General features: G+C 50.6%; 1 protein-coding gene across 1 annotated transcript; it reads left to right on the top strand.

Moving 5' to 3' along the window:
* The first annotated feature begins 623 nt into the window (after positions 1 to 623).
* Plekho2 (pleckstrin homology domain containing O2) lies at positions 624 to 27,930 on the top strand. Its single transcript, XM_076925817.1, has 6 exons — positions 624 to 770; positions 6,656 to 6,805; positions 15,078 to 15,194; positions 21,148 to 21,252; positions 23,579 to 23,677; positions 25,235 to 27,930. Exons 1-6 carry the CDS (start codon positions 759 to 761, stop codon positions 26,219 to 26,221), a joined length of 1,470 nt encoding a protein of 489 aa, XP_076781932.1. The 5' UTR covers positions 624 to 758; the 3' UTR covers positions 26,222 to 27,930.

Here is a 27,930-nt window from a genome sequence, read left to right as displayed (position 1 = left end):
CCGAGCCCGGACTCTGATTCTGGTCATAAATTCCAAGCGCATGGCCGGGCCACACCTTGAAGTTCCACAGGCCGACGAACCTCTTTGTGCACTCATTTCTGAACTGCGCTGGCGGCTGGATCCAGTCCCGCAACCCGGGCCCTCTGGGTCAGCCGACCTCAAAGGCATCAGCGACCCACCATCTCCCGGGCTTGCACGGTCAGCCCCGCCCCGCCCTGGCCCCGCCCTCGGCCCCGCCCTCGGCCCCGCCCCCGCCCCGCCCCACCAGCATCCCTGCCTCCGCCTCTGGGCCGGAAGCCCCCTCCCCCTCCGCGTCCCCCACCTCCCTCGTCCCTACCCCCTCCCAGTCCCTCTCCCTGCTTTGGTCCGGGAAACCTCTCTCCTCCCTCTTCCTGCTACTTCAGCTCCGCCCAGGTTCTTCCGTCCATTCCCGGAGCTCAAGACCGGCCCCGCCCAGAACCCACCCTGGCCCCGCCCAGGATCCACCCGGCCCCGCCCCTACCCGGCCACGCTCCTCACCCAGCTGCGGGGGGGGGGCGGGGGCTCGGGGGCCGCTGCACCCCTCCCCGGCCCCGCCCCCAGCCCCCGGAAGCCCCTCCCCGCTCCCAGCCCCGCCCCCCGAAGTTTCTTGGGCCCCGGGCGCCCGGCGGGACAGAAGACAGCGAGCCGCCGCCCGGCTGCGCGCAGATGGAGCAAGCGGAGCCCGCGCAACGCGGGCAGCAGTAAGCGGCGAAACCGCCGGACCTCACAAACTCGCCATGGAGGAAGAGGTGAGGGCGAGGGCTGGGCCAGACGGGACAAGAGCGCTGGGCTCGGGTCCTGCCCGCCCTCCTTCAAGGGTCTCTCTGCACAGTCCTTCCCTTCCTTCAGACAGAACCCGGACCGATGGGGTAGGGGCGGGGTGGAGGTCTCGTCTGCATCTTGCCAACGGTATCCTCGGTTGTTTTGGGCTTTTCTCACCAACTGGAAACAGTGCCTGTCATGGTTCCCATTGGATTGACGTGGAGACTGAGGCTCTGGAGAGTTAGATGACTTGGTGAAAATAGACTGGGTTGCTGCGCTTGAATCCCGTTACACCCATTCTTGGCTTTCTTTTCCTGCTTCGGCCAGGTCTGCTTCTGAGGGGTGTGTTAGGAGAGGAAAGTTTCTCAGGGTCCTGGGCCACTGTCTCAAGAAATCTGAGATTGTAACGGAGCCCGATGGCAGGAATGAAGAAATTGCTTTTTGTCTTTCTTGTGTAAATATCTCGGTGCTCCTGAGCTGTGTCTGTCTGAGGATGTTGGTTGAAGGGTCAGGTCAGCCGAGTCTCCCAGTAGCAACGCCCCTTGAGCCCCCTCTGCCCTCTGCATACAATCTAAATTCTGGCAGCATTCTCATTATCCAAGGATCCCGTATACAGCAGTCACTTACTGCATGAGTAAAACGAAGACACTCTTATCCCTTGAAGGGTGGAGAAGATGAAGCCTTCCCTCCTGGAGCCACCCAGGCCAGCTGGGGAGCCTTCAGTGAGGCATCCTTATTCCTGTCAGTGTCCACTTGTGCATTTCCTGGAGTCACTGCAAAACTGTCTGTTCCCTCTAGGCTAGACCTTGAGTTTCTGTGGGGTGGTAGATAAGTCACTTCCCCTCTCAACCCGTGTTTCCTCTTCTATGAAACACAGGGCCTAGCCTCCTACTCTAGTCCTAATTGTGGTCCCTGCACTCAGAGTGTGTACAGGTGTGGGGCCACTCTGTTTTGCTGCGGGTTGTGTGTTTGTTTGTTTGCTTGCTGTCACGGGTGGGGTGGCTGCCCGCCCTCGGTTCTGCTCCTGCAATGGCTGTGCTCTCTGTCCAAAGCCCCTCCCCATGCTCCCAGAGGATGTGGGTCAGGATCACTCCATCTCCTGATCTGCTCTGGTCCCCAGTTAAAGGAAGTTCTCCTGGGGCTTCCTGGGCGCAGTGAAGGCAGCCCTGTTCTCCCGCTGGTCCCTAATCTTTAACATGGCTACTTTGTGACTGCCAGATACCAAAAACTCCTGAAGTATCTGGGTCATTAAAGTCTTGTCCATATTCCTTCCTCCCTGGAACTCCCAGGTCTCATCTGCACAGTCAGGGGCTCTCTGTGCTTGGCCTCTCTTTGGTACCCCTGACTCTTGTTGCTTCCTGCTTCTAGAGATCATGTGTTCGTCTGTGCCTCTGTGTCCATCCGTCTCCAAAACACATCTTAGTTATGGTCACTTATCTGCCCTTGACCTCAGGCCCCCCCATCTCCCCCATCTCCCTTTCACACAGTTGTCTTCAGCCTTCCTGCTTTGCACTTCCTGGATGCCAGCCTCCCTTGGCCTCTGTATGGGATGTAGGATGGTGGTCCCTGTCAGGCTGAGGTTTGGAGGAGAGCTCCTCTGAGTTCCAGCATCTGCCTGTCCGTGTTGTCTGGTCCTCATTCCCAGTTATAAAATGAGAATGGGAATCTAGAAATTTTATAGTGTGTGTACAAAAGCTTTGAAAAATACACATATCAATGGAGGTGTTGTTGCTGCCTAAGAGTAAGGTTGGAAATATTAGCTCTGCCCCATTGTCCTCTCAAAGCATGCCTTTCCCTGACTCTAGATTGGCCACTGCCCTCCTCACTCTTACTGAGACAGGCATGGCAGTGTCCTGTGGCAGCGCTGGTTTTATGACCTGGGCTAGGCTCTTGTTTTTTCTGTTGTGCTTTTTTCTGTGGTAAAGGGTTTTATTTTTATTTGTTTGTTTACTTTTACATATGGGTGTTTTGCCTGTATACATGTCTGTGAACCACTTGCCTATGGAGACCAGAAGAGGGCATCAGATGGCCCGGAACTGGAGTTTACCATGTTTGTGAGCTGCTGTGTAGGTGCCAGAAATCAAACCAAGGTCCTCTGGAAGAGTAGCTAGTGCTACTAACTCTGAGCCAGCTCTCCAGCAGCATGGGAATAGGAAGTCTTTCATACCTTTTTGCCTTTAATAATCTGCAAACACCTATCTTCCTAAAGAGCTGCTTCACCAAGCCCAGGCCCTTGTCCCAGCAGAAGGCTAGGATGGGGGAATCCCTCAGGGTTTCCGTGAATTTCCTAACAGACTAAAGCCCTCTCAAGCAGGAGATAGCCACTCAGCCCTCCTGAAGCTTCTCACAGGCAGGCTGTGTTGTGTCTTCATTAGCCTGGAAGATCCTTTGAAACAGGGCCTGAATTATTTCCTCTCTCTGTACTTTTTAAATTTGAGACAAAGTCTCACTATATAGTCCTGGCTGGTGGCCTAAGTACTCACTATGTGGACCAGATTGGCCTTGAACTCAGGGAGTTGGCTTCTTCTGTTGGCTTCTGTCTGTTGTAACCCTGTTGTAGTTTTTCATCTATTCGTTTCCTGCACAAGGTCAAGTGACCTGTCTCTTTTCCCCCTTGCTTTTTAAAAGAATAGCCCTGAGACACTCCCATATCAGGCCTAGAGAGCCAGGCTGATGCCATTGGGTACCAGCAGGAGCTGCTTGCCCTGAAGCAGGCTGGGGAAGGCCTGCCGAGGATGGCTGGGGGTGGGGGGAAACAGAAACAGTGGTCAGCTGGTCAGTAAGAAGAAAGGAGCGGAGAAACTGGGCTGAGCGAGACAAAACTTCCCCTGTGAACCCTGCCAAGGGGAGGGGTGCCCTGTTAAAACTTACTGGGGTGTAGCCAGACCCCTGGTGGGAGGAGGTCTAAGGGGCAGGGATTGAGCTGGGTGGAGAGTGGAGGCAAGCAGGACCCTGGCGTTTATCCAGGCCTCCCATAGGATGGCTAGGCTTTGCTTTCCACCATCTGTAACCCCTCAACTGTCCCCTCCCTTCTCCCAAAATGCCCTCCTGCCCCAACCCTTCCTGGTCCCACCCATCCTTACAGACTTTAGACTAGCTTCTCTGGCTAATCTAGGCTTGCTATTCGCTAGGTACTGGTGTGCATTCCTAGAGTTCAAAGGTGGCAGCTGTCAAGGCCTAAGTCCCAGCCTTGGCCCCTAGAGCTTCCAGCTGATGTGAAGTTTCTCCATGTCAGGCAGTGAAAGTGGCAGGTAAGGGAGACCACAGGGATGTGAGGCCCGTTTAAAACGGTGGGTGGTGGCTTGGATTCCCTGGAATCAGAAGAGGAACTTGGTGCTCAGAGGTGGGAATTGTGAACAGCAGCTTTGTTCAGGAGACACTGAGAGCTTGGGGGCTTAGGAGGTGGTCAGCAGTGCTGGTGTTGCTGAGAGACATGGTTGTATGTGCAGTGTGGGCAGAGGGATTCCTATTCTATAGTTTTCTCCTTCCAGTTCTGGACCCTGCGACAGCCTGCCTGGGTCGCTGAGAGACTTAGGTCCCTGGGCATCCCACAGCCTATGGGACCCTAGCACATCCCCATCAGCTAGGGAGAGGCTGTTTGCTGTATGGTTGAATGAGAGAACTTCCATTTCTTGTCAAAGAGCCCCAAAGTCCCTCCCTCTTCCCCTGGTAGGGTGGCATCCTCACTTCCTCATTCCCGCATCCAGGAACATCATTTGGAACCAGCCCACTTCCCCATTTCTCTTGCTGTCCGCAAGTTAGAGAGGAGACCAGAAGAGACATCCTACATCCCTGGAGATCTGAGGCCAGCAGATACAGCTCGGCAGCTCTCAATCTAAATTGAGAACCACCAGATCTGGAGAGAAAGTCCCTGAGACTCAAAAGGAGGGGGGGGCAGGGTGGGCAGTGATTGGCAGTAGCAACAGTAACAGGAGTGACAGCTGCCAATCACTAAGCTCAAGGTATCCTAGGAACTGCTCACGTGCCTTATCTTCATTTAGTAACAAGCACGTATCAAGCCCTTGACTGTATGCCCGGCACAGTCTAGGCAGTGGGACATCAGTTCACAACAAATCCCCCTCCCCCCTGCACCCTCAGGGAGTCCTGTATATACTTGATCTTAGTCAAAAGGCAGAAAAGCAAGGTGGATTCCTATTTCTTACAGCAGCTAGCGTTTCCATTTCCCAGTGAACAAACTGAGACACGGAAAGAGGTGATGTCATTTGCCTCTGGACCATGTGACCTTGGCTAGCCTATGGTCCCAGTGAAGCAGAGTGTGCTCCAGGAGATAGAAAGACCACAGAGAGAAGAGGGCTAGATCTGCCATGACAGAAAAGCCAGGCCCTGCCCAGCTCCTGACAGATTACTACACTTATATCTGCCTGGGCTTGTCCTTCCAGAGACATCTGTGGCCACAGGGTATCTCTGGGGAGAGGCGTGCCTCTTAAATGGGGCCCCTTTTTGGAGCTCTATGTAAATTTTAGCGTAGCTGAAATTAGTGTTGATTTCCTTCTCGTGTCCTCTAGACTCCGATGCTGTGTTGATCTCGTCTCCACCGCCCTCCTTCACTCTCAGCGCCCCAGTACCTGTAAGATCAGCATGGTGGTGTCCTTAGCTCCCATTAGGTGTTAGAGAAGAAGATTAAGTGTTTAGTACTCAGGTGAATCTGTACTACCCCATCCGCTAGGCATGTAGACATGTATGTACCCTGCACACAGCCATCTGACAGGTCGTGGATGGGGCATGAGATGTGAGTGACAAGCCCCGAGGCTGCAGAGTCCTTACAGCCTGCCTGCTCACTCCTATCCTCACAGGCTTTGCTTGAACATCCTCTACTCTGGAGGTCTTTCTTGGCCACTGAACCACAGACCGGGTTTCCAGTGTCCTCTTATGCACCAGTGCCTGCTTGTGGCCTTATTATTTTTTCATTGCACTTATGTGAATCAAGGGGACACACACATGCGTGCATGAGTGTGTGCATGTGTGTGTATGTGTGCATGTGCACACATATGCACGCACATATGTGCATATATGGAAATCAGAAGACAGGTTGTGGGAGTTGGTTCTCTTCGTCCACCACGTGGGTTCTGAGGATTGAACTCAGATCGTTAGGTTTGGTGGCCAGGACCATTTCTGGATGAGGTATCACATCTGCTTTTGCAGATGTTAATATGTACGTTTCTTGGTATTTATTTGTTTAGCTGCTCTGGCTTTCCCAGTGTGTACTCTATGAGGGTAGGATGCGTTGCCTTTGTTCTCCTGTGACATGTGACACTCTCTGGGTCAATACATTTGTTAACTGGTTTAATAAACACCGGGAGACACAGGAGTAGGAAGGAAATGGGTCCCTCGAGACCTGCTTTAAATTTTGATTCTGTCTCTCTAGCAGTGTGACTCTAGTAAGTCACCTCTTTTTCTGAGTTTCAGTTTACTGTGACTTGTGGCTATAAAGTGTCTTTATCTTGGATAGCAATTGCAAAAGTTAAATGGAAGCCCGGTGGTGGTGGTGGTGGCGGCGGCGCACGCCTTTAATCCCAGCACTTGGGAGGCAGAGGCAGGCGGATTTCTGAGTTCGAGGCCAGCCTGGTCTACAGAGTGAGTTCCAGGACAGCCAGGACTACACAGAGAAACCCTGTCTTGAAAAAAAAAAGTTAAATGGAATTATGAGTGAAATATAATACAGTGGCTCAGTGTAAGGTGGTGGTTGCTATTATTGAATATATTATATAAAATGATATATTTATATATGCTTTGAGGGTTCCAGGGGAAGCCGCGTGTAGGATGATGCACTAAATGTGTTCCCTATGTGGTCTGTAGACCGTATGGCTTCATGGCAACAACCTTCATGATGTGTTCTGGTGCTGTCTTACAGAGTGTAAAGGAGGGGAGTGAGAAGCCTCGCGGAGCACGGACTGCAGACAAGGCTGGATGGATCAAGAAGAGCAGCGGGGGGCTTCTGGGTTTATGGAAAGACCGCTACTTGCTTCTCTGCCAAGCCCAGCTGCTTGTCTATGAGAGTGAGGTAAGGACTTGCTTGGCTCTGGCAGCAGCAGCAAAGCGAGGCCGTCCATCCAGTGGGAACCCCTGAGACTGTGGCTGAAAGATTTGTCCACTCTTGGTTTTGTTTGTTTCTTTGGTTGGTTGTTTACTTACTATGTTTACTTACTATGGTAGCCTTGGCTAACCTGGAACTGGCTCTGTAGACTAGGCTGACTGGCCACAAATTTATAGAGACCCACCTGCCTCTGTCTCCTGAGTGCTGGAATTAAAGGCGTGTGTCACCACACTGCCCTACTTCACTGACATGCTGTGCCACCCTGGGCAAGTGTCTTACCTCCTCTGGGTCTCTATGTATGGTATGGGGATGATACTTCTAGAGGCAAAGTTAGGGTTCTGGGGTAAGGGTCTGTACCAGCCATGCTTATATTATCTGAGTCTCCTTAACTACCTACCTGTTTGCTGAAACTTTTCTGTTTTGGGCCAAGGTTTCATAGAAGAAGTATTTGAGAAAACTGAAGGCATTTCAGTCAGCGTTGGCACTAAAAATACCAATTACCCCTCCTTAGCCTTCATACTTTTTTTAAAGTTTTATTTTTATTTTATGTGTATGAGCACTTGAATACATGTATGTTTGTGCACTGTGTGTACAATGCTGACAGAGGCCAAAAGAGGGCTTCAGGTTCCCTGGAACTGAAATTACAGGTGCTTGTGATATGGGTGCTGGAAACCAAACCTGGGTCCTCTGCAAGACGAGTAACTGCTCTTAACTGCTAAGTCATCTACCCAGGCCCTAATTATTCTAATTTTTTCTCTTTCTTTCTTTCTTTCTTTCTTTCTTTCTTTCTTTCTTTCTTTCTTTCTTTCTTTCTTATTTATCTGTTTATTTATTTTTGAAACAAGGTCTCCCTAGTTATCCCTGACTGGCCAGGAACCCCCCATATAGACCAAGCTGTCTTCACAGAGACCTACCTGCCTCTGCTTCCTGAGTGCCAAGACTGAAGGTGCACACCACCATGATGGGGCCTATGTTACATTTTAAAGAAAGGATCAGTAAGGGTGGGGGGTGGGGATGGTGATAGTGACATCACTGTCTCACAGAGAATAGACCCACGCCCAGTATTCTTTCCACTAAGAGACATTAACCAAATTTTACTTTTGGTTGAAAACATTTTAAAAGTTAATTACACGATGGGAGTGGTAGTGCCCACCTTTAATCCCAGCACCTGCAGAGGGAGGAGGATACCTGTGACCAGAGTCCTTTATCAGACTTTGGAATTGCCCAGGGTGCCTTCAGCTTTTCCCTCCTCCAACCAGTTGACACTTATTTTTTTTTTTTTTAAGATTTATTTATTTTATATATGTGAGTACACTGTTGCTGCCTTCAGACACACCAGAAGAGGGCATTAGAATCAATTACAGATGGTTGTGAGCCACCATGTGGTTGCTGGGAATTGAACTCAGGACCTCTGGAAGAGCAGTTGGTGCTCTTAACCTCTGAGCCATTTCTCCAGCCCCAGCTGACACTTATTAAACACTCATTTGTTTTGTATACATGTGTATGTGCACAACACATGAGTTCATCTGTGAGTGCTCGTATGTGCCAAGGCACGTGTATGGAGGTGGGAAGACAGCCTTGGGAATCCATCCTTACCTTCTACCTTGTTTGAGGCAGGTTGTCTCTGTGTACTCAAGGCTGGATGGACCACAGGCCTCCTGGGGGGGGGGGAAGTCCTGTCTCTGCTGCCCATCTCAGAGTAGAAATGCTGGGTTTGCAGACACATGACACTGTATCCCGCTTTCTATGTGAGTTCTGGGGCTCTGGACTTAGTGTTAGGCTGTGCAGCGAGGGCTTTTCCTCATGGTGCCTTCACCCCAGCCCCAGGTGACACTTCTGCTGTCCGCATATGTCCCACAGTCCCCGCACCTTCCCACTTAGACTCTTGTCCCCTTCCCACTATCAGTAGGCTTAGCGTTTGGACAACTAAGAACAGTAAAATTGTCAGCTTTACCTATAATCCCAACACTCAGAAGGCTAAGACAGGAGGATCACTCAGAGTTTGAGGCCAATCTTGACTATAGTGTAAGACGTTGTCTCAAAAAAAGAAAGAAAAAAAACCCACCTACCTAAAATGGTTAGTTAGGGAAACAAAAGAAATGCTGTTATAAGGGGGCTTGGAGGAAAGGTGACTTTTCCTCTTGGTGCTGGGGTTCAGGCTACAGGGGGCCCACCCACTGAGAGTGTGGTAAACTGCATACCTTTGGCAGATGGAACCCATGAAGATGGAGGGCTTGCAGCTTGCCTATCAACGTCTCTCAGACCCCGTTAAGGCAGCTTGGCAAATTCCCAAGTGCCCTGGGCTAAGAAAGAAAGCCTATAAGTCCCGATCTAAGGGCTCCAAGGAGTTGCTTTTGAAAAGCACCTTGGCTGTCCTGGGTGAGTCCCCAGGAGTCAGGATATGCTGTAGAAGAGCAACAAGGAATGGCATGTGCAGACAGCCACCCAGATGTTCTGTACTTCCAAATTAGGATTTGCCACAGCTGGGAAAGCGGCAGCCAAGGGATATTTTTATTAGAAAAAAAAAAGTGTGTATGTGTGTGAGTGTGTGTGAGATATGGCTTTTTCCAGTGCCAGCTGCTGTAGGAGTTGAATGACTGGCTCTCAGCTGTCAGCCCACCAGGCACTGCCATACATGTCCGAGACTGCCTCTCCACATCTGGCCGCAGCCGGGGAAACAGGGAGGGTTTCACATTCCCTAAACATGAAAAATCCAAATCACACTTTAAAAAAAAATCATATTAAAAACTTAAATGTTCCCAGAACCTAGCACCCAGGGACGGGAGCTTGGCCCCGGAGAAGGAATTGTAGAGTGCTTATTGGTTCAGTTTCTCTTTCCGACGTGAGGAGCTAGGCAAGTACGGACGCTGTTGGCTGTTTCTGTGCTGTCAGAGGCTGATGTTCCAAAGAATGCTGCCCCCACCCAGTTCCTTCTGCTTTATCCTTTCCTCTGAACTGCAGAAGGCCCTGGATGATTCAGCACTTGTAGTGTTGGTTTGTCCCAAGCCAGGCAGCACGGGGAGCTGGGTGGTAAAGATGGACTGAGTATGTCCCTAAGAGAGTGCCTTCAGCTGGTCTACTGTGGGAGCCTGGAGATCGGGGTGCTGTGGCCTCTCCCGTGTGCTGCCTGGCTGTCATGTCAACTTGACAGAGGCCAGAGTCATTTTGGAAGAAGGAACCTCAATTGAGAAAATGCCACCACAGCCTATGGGCAAGCCTATGGGCAAGCCTATGGGCAAGCCTATGGGCAAGCCTATGGGCAAGCCTATGGGCAAGCCTATGGACAAGCCTATGGGCAAGCCTGGGGTTTACTATGCAACCACAGCCTAGCCTATGGACAAGCCTGGGGTTCACTATCTTGCTTGATTATTGACGTGGTGGGTCATCCCTCAGTGGGTGGTGCCACTGTAGGACTGGTGGCCCTGGGTGCTATGGAAAAGCTGAGTACACTGTGGGAAGCAAGCCAGGAAACAGCGTTCCATCATGGCCTCTGTCAGCTCCTGTGTCCAGCTTCTTGTTCCTGCCCCGACTTCCCTGAACGATGGGCTTCAAGTTGTAAAGTGAAACCAACCCATTTTCCCCCCGAAAGTTGCTTCGGGTCGTGGTGTTTATCACATGATAAACTGAGATAGCTGCCAAGTTTGATGACCTGAATTCAGTCCTCAGGACCCACATGGTAGGAGAGAAGTGACTCTCTCAAGTTGTCAGCCCTTAAGAGGGCCACCATGCCTGGTTTGTGTGGTGTTGAGGATTAAACCCAGAGCTTTGTATATTCCAAGCAAGTGTTCCGAGCACCAGAGTTGTATGAGACAGACACACTGAGAATAGCGTAGAACTATCCAGGTATGAGATAGGACTCTGTGCTCTCTTGTGTCAGGGGCGCAGTGTTCCTGGCATCTAACATGGTATTTAACCTGGTGGTGCATGCCCCGACCAGTGGGTAAGACACAGGAGCACGAAGGTTTGGGGGGTCATAGCAGTTAGCAGGGAGCTTTTCTCAGAGTAGAATTTTTCTTCTGTGTATGTTTCATGGAGGAACATGGACAGGGTTGAGCCTCAGGGGTGAAAAGAGGAGTATGCAAGCAAAAACGGGGACTAACACAGGATGGAGCCTGGATAGAGAGATCAGGCCACCCTGGCCACCTAGATCAGTGGTTAGCTACCTTAGCCATACAGCCATCTGCCCTGAAAAGTACTGAGGTCTGGCCAGCGTCACCCCAACATTGATCAAGATGTTACCTGGGTGTAGAGGCTCTCATAAAAGTCTTTTTGTCTTATTTACTTCCTTGGGTGGAGGGACATATGCCATAGTGTTATTGTGGCAGTTGGAGGACAAACTGAGGGGGTCATTTCTCTCTTTCCACTGTGTGAGTCCTGCGGACTGAGCCCAGGTCGTCAGCCTTGGCACATCTACCTACTAAGCCATCTTGCTGGCTCACTGCTCTCCTTTTTAATTCTTTTTTTATTTTTAAGATTTATTTATTTTATTTATGTAAGAACACTGTCGCTGTCTTCAGACACACCAGAAGAGGGCATTGGATCCCATTACAAATGGTTGTGAGCCACCATGTGGTTGCTGGGAATTGAGCTCAGGACCTCTGGAAGAGCAGTCAGTGCTCTCTTAACCACTGAGCCATCGCTCCAGCCCTCCTTTTTAATTCTTATGTATTTAAGTGTACACACACACACACATACACACACACACTTTGATCACACCTCCCCCTTCCCTCATCATCTGTATATCTCCCTTCAACACCTGTTGAGCTCTTTCGTCCTAAGAAGTCCCTCATTTAGCCAAGAAGTGGCAGCTCACATCTTTAATCCCAGCACTCAGCAGGCAGATCTCTGTAAGTTTGCGGGCAGCCTGGTCTACAGTACAAGTAGGACAGCCAAGGCTACACAGAGACTCTGTCTCAAAACAACAACAACAACAACAACAACAACAACAAAGGCCCTCATTTACTTCTATGTTTTTGGACTTTGTTTTTGTTTTGAGACAGCGTCTCACTGTATAGCCTTGGCTGTCCTGGAACTCACTCTGTAGACCAGGCTGGCCTCAAACTCAGAAATCCGCCTGCCTCTGCCTCCCAAGTGCTGGGATTAAAGGCGTGCGCCACCACTGCCCAGCCAGCAAAATGAATCTTTTTGTTTTGTTTTGTTTTTTTGAGACAGGGTTTCTCTGTGTAGTCCTGGCTGTCCTAAAATAAATTTTAAAACAGCAATAACAATAATAATAACAACAGCAACAATAAAACCTTGTCAAAGACCACGCTGGGGAAGTCGGGGTCCTATAATTTGCTACAATTGGGAATTTGCTACAATTGTTTTGCTAAATGGACATGTTGTCAAACTGCCTTTTAAATATATGTTTCTGACCTATAGTTAAGTGTTGCACTTACCCTTGGTCAGAGAATTTCTGTTTACAGTGGCAAATGTGAATGCAGAGTCAAAACTGATCAAAATGTTAAGAATAAGTAACTGTTTAGTGTCCTAAACAGGTCATCTGTATCAATCCCTTTTAAGAATCAGAGGACATCATGGAAGTGAAAGAATATGAGGCCGAGGGTGAGGAGTTCTACAGAACACTGTCTTCTGGACTTGAGATAACTGTTGCAACCATAAACTCACAGCAGCAACGCCTACCAGGCCCACCAACATTCTATCGTGAATGGGGGTAGGGGATCATGAGACCACACCCAACCCTGAAGAGCTGGGCCAGTCAATGGTTGCTGGGCAAGGAGAATTCATATTCTTGGTTGATGTAGCTACTGTTAATATTTTCTTGCTCAAGTAAATAACACCCCACTATGGCCATGTAAGCACCCCTAGTTAAATGTAGTGGGACACACACACACACACACACACACACACCATACTGGGTATGGTGTTGCACACTCTTAGTTTCATCACTTGAGAGAAGCAGAGGCAGGAGAATCTCAGAGTTTGAGACCAGCCTGGTCTATATACTGAGTTCCCAGCTAGCCAGGGCTATACACAGAGAGATCCTGTCTCAAAAAACCAAAAACCAAAAAAAAAAAAAAAAAAAAAAAAAATTGTACATAAATTATTATCTGTGCATGAATGTTTTGCCTACATGTACACATCTTCATGCCTGCTGTCTGTGGAGATCAGAAGTCATCAGATCTGGAACTGGAATTATGGATGGTTGTGAGCCACCATATAGATGCTGGGAACTGAACCCAGGTTCCCTGAAAGGGCAACAATTGTTCTTAACCTCTGAGCTGTCTGTCCAGATCAGGTTTATAATACCAGATATGAATTCTCTTCTGAAGAGCAGGCTTCAAATCCAGTCAGAAAGGAGTTGGTTTTACCCCTAACAGCCATGACACTATTACACCAATGAGCACGGCTTGCCTGGCAGATAGATTTGTACCTTTCGGCACCACGGAAACTCACTGGCTTGGAGGCAGTCTCATGCTCAGCTCCGTGATTTCTCTGTGTCCTTCAGCCAGAGTGTTTGGTGTCTTTAACAGGTTTGGATGTTCTTAGAAGCCTTGAGGCTGCTGGGATTGAGTATGCCTGGCATAAAGTGATGGTTCTCAGGGGTTTACTTATACCAGGTTTTAAAAAAATGTGTATTGTCCCCAGCACTCTGGGAAGCAGAGGCAGATAGAGCTCTGTGAGTTCAAGGCTGGTCTGGCCTACAGAGCAAGTTCCAAGACAGCCATAGCTACATGGAGAAACAGTGACTTGAAAAAAAGAAATCACATTATCAAAGTCCGTGCTCCCCAAGTTTATGACTGGTGCTCACAAAGTTGCATTTCTAGCAAGTTATCAAGTCACTAATGTACCGGCAGATCGTTTTGTAGACGTTTCCATGACCTTGGTGGTGAATGATAAGGTGCCTCAGAGGGATGAGAGCAGCAGATCCTACACTGGGAGGGTCATTGGCACAGAGCCACCAGTTAAGAAGGCATCAGTCAGTCCTGTGTGGTGGTGCACTCTTTCAATCCCACTGCAATCCGCAGGGAGACAGCCTGGTCTACATAGCAAATTCCAGGCCACCGAGGGCTACACACACACACACTTCTGTTTCCTAGGAAGTTGTACCAACTGGGTCACTTCTAGAAGAGGAACCAGTTGACCACTATTAAGGGAAAGAGCTCATTCTAGGCAGCTTGCCCGAGAGGTATCCTATGCCCCAAACCTTCTAGTGTCAGAGCTGGCAAGCAGGATGTTTACAGGCAGCCTGGTGTTGTGTGACAAAAGTTTTCTTGTGGGGACAAAACACACTCATCTACTCACCCCAGATAGGGAACCCATGGTGGACCAAAGTACGGATATCAGCAAAGTCCAGCTTGGTTGAGTTTTATTGGGGTCACTTATAGGAATATGGGTGAGAGGTTATTTACAGGAGCAGAAATGACTCAAAGGCAGCTGCATCACCAGAGCCGCCCCAGCACCGGTAGCAGCTCACAAAGCTGGAACCTGGAGCACACGGTGCAGCCAATAGGCAGCTTGAGAGGTTGAAGAGTATCTTCTGTAGGTGCCTCAGCTGGTCTAAACCTGAATCTGGTCAGTTCCAGGGAGTTCCTGAAGCTGCTTTGTTGTTATTTACCTCCCTGCAGGATGGAATGTTTCGACCTGGGAGCAGTCGACTACCGCTGCGTGGCTCCTAGCCTACATAGTGATGGAGCTAGAGAGACAAGCTGACGGAGGGGGGGTGCTCTTGCTGTGTATGGCCTTCAGCCTGGGGTGAGGGGCCCTTTGCCTAGCTAGCAGTCAGGAAGGGGAGATGTCAAGTGAGGGAGCCGAGCCGGCTCAGGATCACTGGGCTGAGGGCGGGGCATGTGAGCCCACAGGTGTTTGGCTCATACTCTTCATGGAAAGCACTTCTTACTGTGCTTCATGGCATCCTGCATTCTTCTAGGCTGCCTCGTCTACAGAGTCTTCTAGGCTGCCTGGTCCCTGACCCTGTGCAGACCCTCAGGCGCCCTTTACTAAGTCTTCTAGTCTCTTATTTCTGCATCTGGTCTCAGACACTGGATCCAACCCTTAGGCACAAACCCACCCCAATTTTGTATCCCATTTCTTACCAGGACGGTAAACTTCACGGACACCTGCCGGCCGGCACACGCTGGCACTGTTTCCTTGCCGGGGTCTGAATCTCACATCTGTTGATTAGGACCAGAGACTGGAGTGCATATTCAATGATTGAGTGAGGTTCTCGGTGGGGCTGGCTCTCACCAGCCCACGTCTTTTGTATCTCTTCCTCCAGGATGAGCAGAAATGCGTGGAGACGGTGGAACTTGGGAGCTACGAGAAGTGCCAGGACCTTCGTGCTCTCCTCAAGCGGAAACACCGTTTTATCCTGCTGCGATCCCCAGGGAACAAGGTAGGGTGATTCTGAAGGCTGCCTCCCTCGCAGCCAGGATCTGCTGGGGTAAAGACAGGCTGGGCTCAGGTGGAGGACAGCTATGAGTGAGGCTGTACCTCATCAGGCCTTCAGGACCCTGACAAAGTCTGGAGTAGAGGCGAGAATATGGCATTCCCTCCATCCTCCCCTTCAGGCTTCTCTTGGGCCCAGAGGTAGGAGGCCTACTACCTAGCTTTTCTTCCTTGTGATTTCCTTCCTTGCCCAAGACTCTGTCCTTGGGTGCAGGTGAAAATTTGCTGTTTGTACCCACTTACAATTTTTAGTTTATTTTGAATTTATGTGTATGAGTGTTTGCCTATACACCACAAGCATGCCTGGTGCCTGCAGAGGCCATGTTGTCAGATCCCCTGGATCAGGAGTTACAGATGGTTGTGAGCTACCCTGTGGGTGCTGGGAATCAAACCCGGGTCCTCTGCAAGAGCAGCCAGTGGTACTCTTTCCCAACTCAGCATCTCTCCAGCCCTTGAACCACTTTTCCCTGGAGGAAGTCAGTCAGCTGGGCGCTGACACGTGCAGTTTCATGGATGTCGGGAGGGAGCTCAGATGTGACCTTGGTCAAAGTGCACAGTACCGGCTCCTGCCACACCTTGCCTGAACCTCTCCACATCATGGGGAGCCTATGAAAGTGAAGCTTCATCAAAGAAGCTGGGTGAGGGGAACACGCCTGGTCTGGGCCTACTAGAACCATGCTGTTTCTCTCCGTTTTAAAGTTAGGAGCCCCTCCCATTCTTCAGGCATTTTCTATAAATTTTTGAAGCATTTTCTCCATTTCTTGACATTTATGCCTTGGTTTCTCTGTGTGACCAAGGAGCACCACAAGTCACAGGGAAGTGGACTAGCCTGACCCTGGCATGTCTGCTCCAGGGCACTAAGTAGCACCAGTGGCTCTGGTAACAGAGACCAGGCAGAAGGAGATGAGGTTGAGGTCTGGGTTCCAAGTAACTTCACATTTACATAAAGCAACAGAACACGAGTAAAGATTATCTTTCTTGTCTTTGTTTGTTATGGTTTTTTGATTTTCAAGACAGACAGTTTCCCTTTGCAGCCCTGGCTGTCCTGGAACTCGCTCTGTAGACAAAGCTGGACTTGAACTCAGAGATTCCTCTGACTCTGCCTCCCAAGTGCTGGTATTAAAGGCGTGTGCCACCAACACCAGCCTCATGAATAAAAATTACCTGATGAAAGAAAGAAAAAAAAAAAGTTAGGAGCCTAGTCTTCAGTGGTCCCTGTGGTCCTAGATGCTGGAAGGGATTACGGTTCTTTAATCCTTAGTCTGTGCTACCCAAGTGTATGTGTCACCAAGACAGGAGCACAGGGTACTTTGAGGACAAGAGAATGGTCTGTCTTTCAGGCCCTGCAAGCCTTTCCTTATCCTAGAGACCTGCTGCTCTTCTGAACAGGTACAAAGTATGCATCTGTGTCTGAGAGGCACAGAGCACATGGAACACAAAGGTGCCTGTGTCTTCCATTCGAGCGCACTGCCTTATGTGTAGATATCACTTGGCATGTCAGGGTCATTGTGTGTATGTGTGTGTGTGTGTCTTCTGTGAATGTAGGGTGACAGGAGACATTGCTTCTTTGTCCTCTAACCATGTCACCTACTTCGTCAGCTCTGAGAATCAGCTAGTTATGTGCTAGGTGGGTCACCCAGCTTGGGCAGGACAACCCCTTCAGAGAAGCCTGTTTATACAGCTGCCCTCTCAGCCTCTGTGGTAACAGCCTCCTCCCCCCTCCTCTCCCACCACACCCTTTAGCCCTTCCAAGAGTTGAGATTGATTATGGGTGACTGGAAACATGGGCTGGAGCCAGTGGTGATGGCCACAGAGACGAAAGATACAACCAGGCTCCTGCTCAAGGGCCCTTGATCCTCATCATACCACACTACAGTGGGGCTCCCCAGAGGCCCTGCAAATCCTCTGCCTGTGCCTGCTTTTCCCATCGCCCTGGGTGTTCCCCAACTTCCTTGTGGCCTCTAGCTGGCCAGGAGGTCATGTGACCCTGGCTGTCTGGTCCTGAGGCTGCCTTTTTTTTCTCTCTAATCAAATAAACAAAGACTCCAGTGTCTTGTGTGCCCCACTCCCCCCTGCTGCTGTATCCCCACGCCCCTGTCCATGAGGTCACAGAGAGTGGCTGCCAGGAAGCAGGGTGGCCACTGCTGGGCCCTGCTGCCCTGCTGGTGTCAGCCAGCTTAGCCCGTTCCTCTTTCCGGCCTCTTCTTCCCCTCCCCCCCTTTCCTCTCTGCCTTTCTGCCCTTCCCCCTTTCCCAGGCCTTGGCTGCCTGTTCTGCAGCCATTCTTATTACCATAGATTCTCCTGTTAAGCCTATGTTCTTAGAACTTCTTCAGAGGGCTTGTGGCAAGGAGCTGTAGCCTGAGCCCACCCGGCATAGCTTCTTGGTGTTCATTCTGACTGTTCCCGTGACAGTCATCTCTGTGGAATGCCGAGCTCGTTGAGGAAGGATTACACAGACTTGATAGTAGAACCGGATCCCCACGACCTTGTGTTCTCGAATCCTGGTGAACCCATTGGTCAGTCCAGTGGGTTTTTTCTGCGGCCATATCTCTCCCAGGGAGCCAATACCCTTCCCTGCAGCCTGTACCTGGTGGACCGGGCCAGTAGGGAAGAGGAAATTGAGTCCAGTGGTTCTGTTCCCAGCCCTTTGAGGCCAGAGTTATAAAGAGAGAACTCAGCACCATAGGCTTCCTTGTCCAATCCTGCAGCTACTGACTTGCACTGTGTGTTTCTCAGCTCCGAAATGCCAGTCTGTACCAAGGAGGGGCCCCATTGACTCAGAACCCCTAACAGGTGTGGCTTCAGGGGTCACAGGGCTGACCTAGCTGCCAAGCACATCACAGGATTGAGTGGCCTTTGTAGCCCCCCAGTATGTAGTTTGGTCTCTCCCTGAGCCCCTGCAGCCCTGAAGGCTAGGCCGGGAGGAAGTCGCCAAGGTGCCTTAGGGTTTTTGACTTAACTGCAGATCTGCTGCCAGGATCTAATTTAGCCTGGCCATGCAAATGGGCATTTGGCTGTGGCTGGCATGGAGGGGGACCTAGGGTCCTGTGTGAGGAGGAGGTAGTGCTGCCAGGAGGAAGTTATATAATGAGGATACTAAGGGGACCAGGCCAAGTGCACTGTACTACAGAATTACATAACTGACTGGTGGAATGGCAGGAGGTGCTATCTAATACCAAGGTGGGGGATGGGCAAGCTGGCCACACCAATAGAGAACTAGGGCGTCTTGAGGTCAGAGAGTAGGCAGTGGCCCAGGAACAGAGTGAGGGAAGGAAGGAACCTAGGGCCAGTTCATTATGTATTGTCTCATTCATCCACTAATTATTGAGCACCTACTATGTGCCTTAGTTTTGATCATGTTTAATTGCTTTGTAGTAAAACATGTCATCCCATTTTACAGATCAGAAGAGTAAGACTGCAGGTGAAGGCTGGGTTATTATGTGCTATGAGCACTCATTCTGCTCAGCTCCAGATTTAGTTCCTTAGGTGCTTTTTATTGTTTTTCAAAAGACAGTCTAATATTTACAAGCTGGCCTCAAGCTTCTGATTCTCCTGCCTTTCTCTCTGCCTCCCAGTGGCTGGGATGACAGGCATGCACACTGTCACCTGGTCTGTGGTGCTGGGGCTGAAGGCAGGGCTTGGTGCTTGCTCTGCAAGCTCTCCACCAATAACCAAGCCGCATCCATCCCCAGCCCTAGAGAGATCTTTTGAAAACAATTTTGTTGCTGGGGAGATGGCTCGGTAGTGAAGTACTCTCTATGGTGTGTACAAGAATTCAGATCCCCAGTAAGCCTGTTAAAACCAGATGGGCCTGTAATCCGCGTGGGAGGCAGAGACGTGGAATCCCTAAAGCAAGCCAGTTAGCCAGATCAACCAAAATGGCGAGCTCTGAATTCTACAGGAGACCCTACAGCCAGTGCATAAGGCAGAGAGTGAACAAGGAAGACGCTGGATCTCAGGCCTCGCATCAACCTTACACACACACAGACACACACATACACACACATACACACACAGACACACACATACACACACACACATAGACACATACACAGACACACACAGACATACACACAGACACACAGACACATATACACACACACAGACACACACACAGAGACACACACAGACACACACACATAGACACATATACACACACACAGACACACACAGACATACACAGACACACATACACATACACAGACACATATACACACACACAGACACACACACACAGACACGCACACACATAGACACATATACACACACACAGACACACACAGACATACACACACAGACACACATACACATACACAGACACATATACACACACACAGACATACACACACAGACACACACACACATAGACACATATACACACACACAGACACACACAGACACACACACACAGACACACACAGACACACATACACAGACACATATACACACACACAGACACACACACACAGACACGCACACACATAGACACATATACACACACACAGACACACACAGACACACACAGACAGACATACACACACAGACACACATACACATACACAGACACATATACACACACACACACAGACACATACACAGACACACACATACACACACAGACACACGCAGACACACGCAGACACATATAGACACACACAGACACATATACACACACAGATATACACAGACATACACACAGACACATATACACATATACACATATAGACACACACAGACACACACACACACACACAGACACACACAAACACATATACACACACACATACACACACAGACACACACACAGACACACACACAGACATACACAGACATACATACACACAGACACAGACACACACAGACACATATACACACACATATACACACACACAGACACATATACACACACAGACACACATACACAGACACACATACACAGACACACACAGACACATATACACACACAGACACACATATACACACACATACACATACATACACACAGACACACACATACACACACATACACAGACACACACATAGAGATACTTCAACACCCATGTGAGCATGCAGTACACATAACTAATTATTGAGCACCTACTATGTGCCTTAGTTTTGATCATGTTTAATTGCTTTGTAGTAAAACATGTTATCCCATTTTACAGATCAGAAGAAAAAACAACTGTTTATGATCAAACACAGAGACTAAAACAAAACAAAACAGGGCTTCACTATGCAGCCACAGCCCTTGGCTGGCCTGGAACTCTATGTAGAAGAGTGGCTTCAGATTCCGAGATCTGCCTGCCTCTGTGTCTAGCTTTTGAATGTTGGGATTAAAGACTTGCTCCACCATTCCCAACTATTATTTCCTGAACTATTTTGAGCAAATAGTTCAGAGGCATTAAATTCACTCTTAAGGAAGCTTCATCTCCACCACCCTTCAGAAGTCTTAAAACTTATCAATCTGCACCCAAAATCCATTAAATCCAATCCTGGCTCCCATCTTCTCTTCTTCCGGTCCTGGGCAGTCACCACTCTACCTTCTGGCTCAGGTTTTGGCTTTTCTGGGTGCCATGTGGGGGTAGAGGGCAGTCAGTCTCCAGCTTCTTGTGTTTATTACACCCCACATGATATTTATTTATCTTACCCTGAGACAGAGTCTGATGAAGCAAGACCATACCGGAACCCTTTCTACAGAGCGAGGCTGATTCCCCGCGAGTCCCTGGAAGCTGCAGGGTGGAGGGGGCCTTTTTTGATGTGTGCCCTCCCTACTCAAGCTCAGTGTCAGAATGCTCTGGGGCATTTAGCTACACTTTGGAATCTGGGTTGGAATGCTTCCTAAAGACCCGAAATGTGAATCCTAAAAATATCTGCCATCCTCCCTGCCTGTCTCTCACAGGTCAGTGACATCAAATTCCAGGCCCCCAGTGGGGAAGAAAAGGAATCCTGGATCAAGGCTCTCAATGAAGGGATCAACAGAGGCAAGAACAAGGCTTTTGATGAGGTATGGGGTGTGGTCCTCAGGATGGTTGTTTCTGACCCAGCAGTCTTGTAGAAGACTGTGCCCACTTCTCTCCAAACTACCCTCAGTTCTGTCATTGCTTCAAACAAGGGGACATACTTCATTTAATCTCCTGAAAGACCTTCAAAGTGGGTGCTAGGGTCCAGTTTCTACCAATGAAACCGAGGCCCTAGTAAATGAAGTAATTTTATTTTATTTTATTTTTATTTTTTTATTTTTTCAAGACAGGGTCTCTCTGTATAGCCTTGGCTGTCCTGGAACTCACTCTGTAGACCAGGCTCGCCTCGAACTCAGAAATCTGCCTGCCTCTGCCTCCCAAGTGCTGGGATTAAAGGCGTGTGCCACCACTGCCCGGCTGTAATTTTATTTTTTTACATGGTCTCACTATGTAGCCCCTGAAAAGCTAACACAGAATATCATCTTATGCATTCTGGCTTGGAACTCAACTATGTAGTCAAGGATGACTTTGAACTTCTAATTCCCCTGTCTTCAGTCCCCAAATGCTAGGATTTCAGGCCTATGCCACCAAGCCTGGTATTATGAGGGGCTGTAGACTGAAGCAGGACTCCCTGCCTGCTAGACAAGCCCTGTACCAGCTGAGTCACGGTTCCATCCCATAAGTAATTTGTTTTAAATTGAGAAGCACATGGGCTGGAACGTCACTGTGGCAGAGCATCTGAGCAGAGTCTTGGGCTCAGTCTGAAAGGGAGCTGAAAGCACGTAGGTAGTGGGTAGACCGTACCTGGCTGTACCAAATATCCTTCCAGCCCAGCCTCAGTGGGTAAACAGTAGCAGTGTGGCAGTCTCGAGCCAGGAGGGCTGGGGGTGAGTTTAGGGGTTAAAGGTGCCCGCCATCACTATCCAGCCCATGGGCTCCTTCTTCAGTAGGTTTCCCTGACTGTCTGCAATAAACTTCCATTCCTGAGGCTCCTGTGCTGTAGTGGTAACTATGGCAACGCCGACTTTAAAAGTGAGGCTTGGAGTGAGTGGTTAGGGTGTCCTGTGGGGCCAGGGAAGGATCTGCCTTTGACATCACAGGCCCATAGCTGTTTGGGTTAAAATGTGTTTTAAGAACAGCTTGGATGGCAGGACATGAGACTTGAGTCGAGCCTCCTTCCCCAGCAGGTCTCAGATCCTGCCTTGTGAGTCCTGTGTTCACCGAAGTCACTGAACTATGCTCTCCGCCTTCACTTTATGGGAAAATTTCCTCTGTGGGAGAAGAGAGGTCACCGAAGAAGCCATGATGGCCTCATAGGCAGTTTTGGCAGGTTCCCTCTGCTTCTCAGCGGATCATAGGAGCAGGCAGTTCCAGAGTTCAGAGTCCAGCTCTCCTGTGTGTTGAGACAACCTTCCCTGACTCTGTGAAGAGATGCTACCCTCCACAAAGTCAGGCCCAGCCATAGAGGCCCTGCCCTTTGCTGGCCTGGGCATGGCCTTGGGAGAATCAGAGACCTAGTGTACCCTAGGTACCACAGGATCATGATCTGGCGCCCCCTCCTGCTCTGCTGTTCCAGCTGAGCCCCAAACAGCCTCAGGGCTGCTCATGTTTGGCCAGGAAGACTGAGCTGAAGGGAATGGCTGTGGAGAACGGGGATGCTTCATAGAAGCAGACGGAGCACCCATGACAGTGCAGATAGACAGAACAGAGGGAGCGCCCATGATGGTGCAGACAGAACAGAGGAAGCACCCATGATGGTGCAGACAGAACAGAGGGAACACCCATGACGGTGCAGACAGAACAGAAGGAGCACCCATGACAGTGCAGACAGAACAGAAGGAGCACCCATGACAGTGCAGACAGAACAGAGGGAGCACCCATGATAGTGCAGACAGAGAAGCAGAGGGAGCACCCATGACAGTGCAGACAGAACAGAGGGAGCACCCATGACAGTGCAGACAGAACAGAGGGAGCACCCATGACAGTGCAGACAGAGAGAAGCAGAGGGAGCACCCATGACAGTGCAAACAGAGAAGCAGAGGGAGCACCCATGACAGTGCAGACAGAACAGAGGGAGCACCCATGACAGTGCAGAGAGAGAACAGAGGGAGCACCCATGACAGTGCAGACAGAACAGAGGGAGCACCATGACAGTGCAGAGAGAGAACAGAGAGAGCACCCATGACAGTGCAGACAGAGAGAGAAGCAGAGGGAGCACCCATGACAGTATAGACAGAGAGGAGAGGTCCCCAGTACAGAGGCACATGGAGGAGGGAGGTACAGACCTTGACTCTTGAGTCTGGACACAGTGGGTGTTTCCTACTCTTTCAAGACCTGGCAGGGACTTACCTGCTTCTAACTCCTTCCCAGGTAAAAGTAGATAAGACCTGTGCCCTAGAGCATGTGACGCGGAACCGGGTACGTGGGGGTCAGCGGCGACGGCCACCAACAAGAATCCATTTAAAGGAGGTAAGGCCTTCCCTCAGCTTCAGCAGTGGGAAGTCAGCTGAGCCTGGTATTCCAGGCCCTTAGGGTGGCCATCAGCACTCAGGGCTGACCTGGAGTTGGGGCTTGCTAGGTGGTATGTGTGTAGGGAGGACAATAGAGATGTCTGGGCCCTTTCTCATTTGTGGTTCATGGGCACCTGAACAGCAGAGAAACAGGCTTGGGAGGGGAGTACCTGCGACTTAGAACTCAGCCTCCATCAGGAAACCGGTCCTGTCCTGCTAGTTAGCTGTGATTAGTTCGGTGGTAGAACAAGTCCAGGAGATGGGGACAGGAGGGACCATGGAGGAGTAACTGGGTTTTAAGCAGACACTAGCTTAAAATTCAATAGCTCTGGTTTCAGTTGACAGATGGAAGTGAGCAGGACCTTTGCTGGAGGAATTGGTGTGAGCTGAGGCACCAGGCGTAACAGTTTAGGTGTGCGAGGGGCTCGGTTGGCTTGTGGATTAGGCTGGGAATGAAGAAGGAGGAATTATGGAGCCTACGAGGCAGGGTTAGGGATGTGGTCGGAGAGATGTTTCAGGGATCAGCTCGAGGTCTTAGTAGGGTGGATTTGGGTTGGAAGAAGGTGCGGGGTCCTGAAATGAAGGAAGAGGGATCCCAGGCTCTGCCAGAGTTTGAAAGGGAGGAGAACTGGATGGAAATACACAGATGCCACAGGGCTGCAGGCAGGCGGTTTGAGAGAAGGAAGGGGAAGGGAAAAGGAGTTGCCTCTAAAACACTAGTAGAACTGACAAGGAGGGAGACTTTAAGGGCCAGGAAAAATCCTCAGCAAATAAGGCATTTCAGGGCCACCAGCAATGGCTACTGCAGAAGAGAAGGCTTTTTCAGAGGAGAGGTCTGGTGGCCAGGACAGAGTTCTTCAAGCAGAGCAAGGAGAAACATGTGGACTTGAGGTGACTTGGGCTTAGGAATCAGGTGCATCAACACAGGCCCTGGTGCCACAGTGGCAAGCGGCAACACCTGCAGCATAGTTTCAGAGAGGTCAAGTTTAGGGGTACAGAGCCTTAGGGACCCCCAAAGTAGGGGCCATAGGCAGGAAGAACACAGGGTGGTTTGAAGGTTTGTTCTTTACCTGTCAGCTGAGAGAGGAGGAGACACAGAGATACGGAGAAAGGGCTATCCACAGGAGGGTGTGGGGTAAGTTCAAGTCCAGCCTTGGAGAAGAGACATTCTCTGGGAACTTAGGTAGGAACCTGCCTTGGGAACTGTTCCAGATGTTGGGTAGACCATGTGGTGTATGTAAAAGGGTGTGAGGCTCTCAGCCAGGACTCCACTCACCCCACCCCCGTTACCATCTGAGGAACCTTGGAAGATACTTCTTGCTTAGCCCTACGTCACGACCTCTGAGGCTCCCCAGGCAGGTCCCCATACCGTGAGGAGGGTCCAAGAATCAGGCAAAGTCAAGGGCTAAGAGACTGGTCAGAGGTCTCTGGGCAAGCAGAAGTAGGTGAAGTAGGTAGTTTGGGGGATGATGCATTGGCCATCTAAGATGACATCTGGATACTACCCCCACACCAGGTAGCCAGTGCAGCTTCTGATGGGCTTTCACGGCTGGACCTCGATGTCCCAGACAGTGGACCACCAGTGTTTGCTCCTCTCAGTGATATCAGTGAAGACCAGCCCCAGGAGCCACCTCGGGCCCTCATGCCTCCTGTCAAGCCTTCCCCAGTACCAGAGACCTCTGGAGCTGAGGACAGCAAGGAGACTCCTGCAGGAGACAGAGCCCAAACCCCTGACTCATCAAGCTCTGAGGCCAATCCCGAGAGACAAGAGGACGCAGAGACCCCAGCCAAGGAGGACAGTGACTTTAAGAGGCTCCCCAACAGCACCTTGTCTGAGAAACTGAAGGTGAGCTGGGAGAACCCCAGCCCAGAGGAGCCTTCTGCTCCTGAGAGTGCACAGTTGTCCTCTTCAGAGACTCCAGAGGCTGCCCCCAGGGAGAGCAAAAAGCCCCCTGCACCTCCTCCCAAGATCCTGTCAGAGAAGATGAAGGCCTGTATGGATGCTTCTGGTCCATCCCAGAGTTCTGAGGCCCCTGAGACCACTTCCCCAGGCCCTACCCAGGTGTCTGTGAATGGCATGGATGGTCCCGAGTCTGCCTTGCAGGCCATGGGCACCCGTGGACCTGCCTCAGAGGATGCGGCAGCATCCCCTGCACCGCCCTGCTCAGACTTGCCATCCCAGTTTCATCCCCGATCCTCTTCCCTTGGGGACCTACTCAGAGAAAGCCCTCAGCATCCACGACTGCCTAAGGAAAAGTTGTATCGGGCCCAGCTGGAAGTCAAGGTGGCTTCGAAACAGACAGAGAAACTGTTGAACCAGGTGCTGGGCAGCGAACCACCTGTGTGTGCTGAGTCATTGCTCACCCAGGCTGTAGAGCAGCTGAGGCAGGCCACCCAGGTCCTGCAGGAAATGAGGGACTTGGGAGAGCTGAACCAAGAAACCCCTGGGCTGATGCAGAAACGGAAGGAGCTGGTGACTCTCTACAGGAGAAGTGCACCCTAGGCCTGCCAAGCCCCAGGCACAAACTCCCTCCCCACCCCCACCCCCCACCCCAAGTACCTGCATCTGTCACTGTCCAACCTTGCTAAGGACTGAGCTGCAGCTGTACCCACTGGGTACATCCAGTTTGGCCAGGACTTGAGGCTCCTCATGTCCTTCCTACTCTACCCTGGCCTGGGGCTATCTGTCTGGGTCCCTGTTCCAGCCTCCTCTCTAGGCTCTGGGCTTAGGATGGACCATGGTCCCGTGGTCTACGTGGTTAATGCAGACTGCCCCAGGGCTTTGGCACCATCCTTGGAGTTTCCAGGATGGCACCAGCTCTATTCTCACCCCCAACAGTTTACATTCTGACTTCCGGGTGGAGCACAGCTGAGCTGCCTGAGGCTCCCATCTTCTGGTCTTTGGGCAGCTTCCCACCAGCCACACCCACTTATGAGGAGCTGTAGGGGCCTTGGGTCCAGGCTGTAGTGAAATGTGACATCTATCAGCTGAGTGAAATGTGGCCTTTAGCTGTAGCCTAAAGATGGACAAGGGTCTGGGTGAAGGAGCTATTTAGTCTGGTTTGTTTTCCCTTTCTGCAAACCGAGGGTCTTCTCCGAAGCACCCCTACCCTTTTGGAGAGCTGTGATGCAAAGATCTCAAGGCTTCCAGGGAGAAAAAGGAACTCAGGCTTCCTAATGGCGTCTGTTCCTGGGCCAGCTTCTGTCCAGCCTTGCACATTCCTGAAGATGAAAACCCTAGAGTGTCCTGTGCATCTGAAAAACCTGTATGAAATTATCATTAATCAATCTCTAGAGGCCCCGCCCCCACCCCGCCTTCCGTGCCTCCCAGATGGGATTTATCTGTGGTTCTCCCTCAGCTGGAACCGCTCTGAGACACACCCCTTTTCTTCATATGCTGGAGTCTGTGACTACAATCCACCTATCAGGCCCCTAGTGGGCTGCCCCTCCTTTATTTCCTAGTGAGAGAAGTGTTTTCTCTCCTCCCCTTCCCTCCCCTCCTCCTTTCCTCGTTGTCTCTGGCTCTCTGAGCCCTTGAGTCTCCAGCACACTGCAGCAGCCAACAGGACTGAGTCTGGAGCCTCGCTGGGGGAAGGAGCGGCCACAGAGAATCTGCCCTGAGGATTCTGCATGTGCACTTTGTTTACTGGAAGAGAAGGGAGGGTCCCAGCAACCACGATGCCTTTCCACTCACCCTGTTTCCAGCTGCCAGTTGTGCCCACCAAGGCCTGCCAACCAGTGCAGGCTGATGCCTTCATTATTGTACTGTCCCTTTCTAGCTGTGGGTAGCAGGCAGGAGCTGAGTAGACAGCAGTGTCTTGACTCACGAGCTGCCTCCCACCCCCGCTGTTAGCCTCAAACCACACTCCTCGGGCTCCTGTGCCAGCCTGCCTTTCCCTCCATCTCCTGTACAAGAGCGAGAATGTCCTCAGGTGTCCAGTCCTGATCCCCTGCCATCTTCCCTTGGGAACAGTCACCCTCTACTGCAACAAGGGTGCTGTACTTCTGCAAGTCACCTGCTACCAGGAGGTAGAGCCTGTCTGTGCTGTCACGTGACTATCAGGCAGGTAGTTCTGGGGTTACTGCCTTACTGACTGGTTGGATGGAGGAGGGATGGGACTGCCTCCCTACCACCATGGAAGGAGGCACCCAGTGTCTTCTGCTTAGGATCCATCTTTCTTGAAATTTGGCAATAAATCTCATTTTATGGAA

The sequence above is a fragment of the Arvicanthis niloticus genome, chromosome 26 (assembly GCF_011762505.2).
Source record: "Arvicanthis niloticus isolate mArvNil1 chromosome 26, mArvNil1.pat.X, whole genome shotgun sequence".
Taxonomy (NCBI): Eukaryota; Metazoa; Chordata; class Mammalia; order Rodentia; family Muridae; genus Arvicanthis; species Arvicanthis niloticus.
This window is presented reverse-complemented; position numbering and strand designations above follow the sequence as displayed.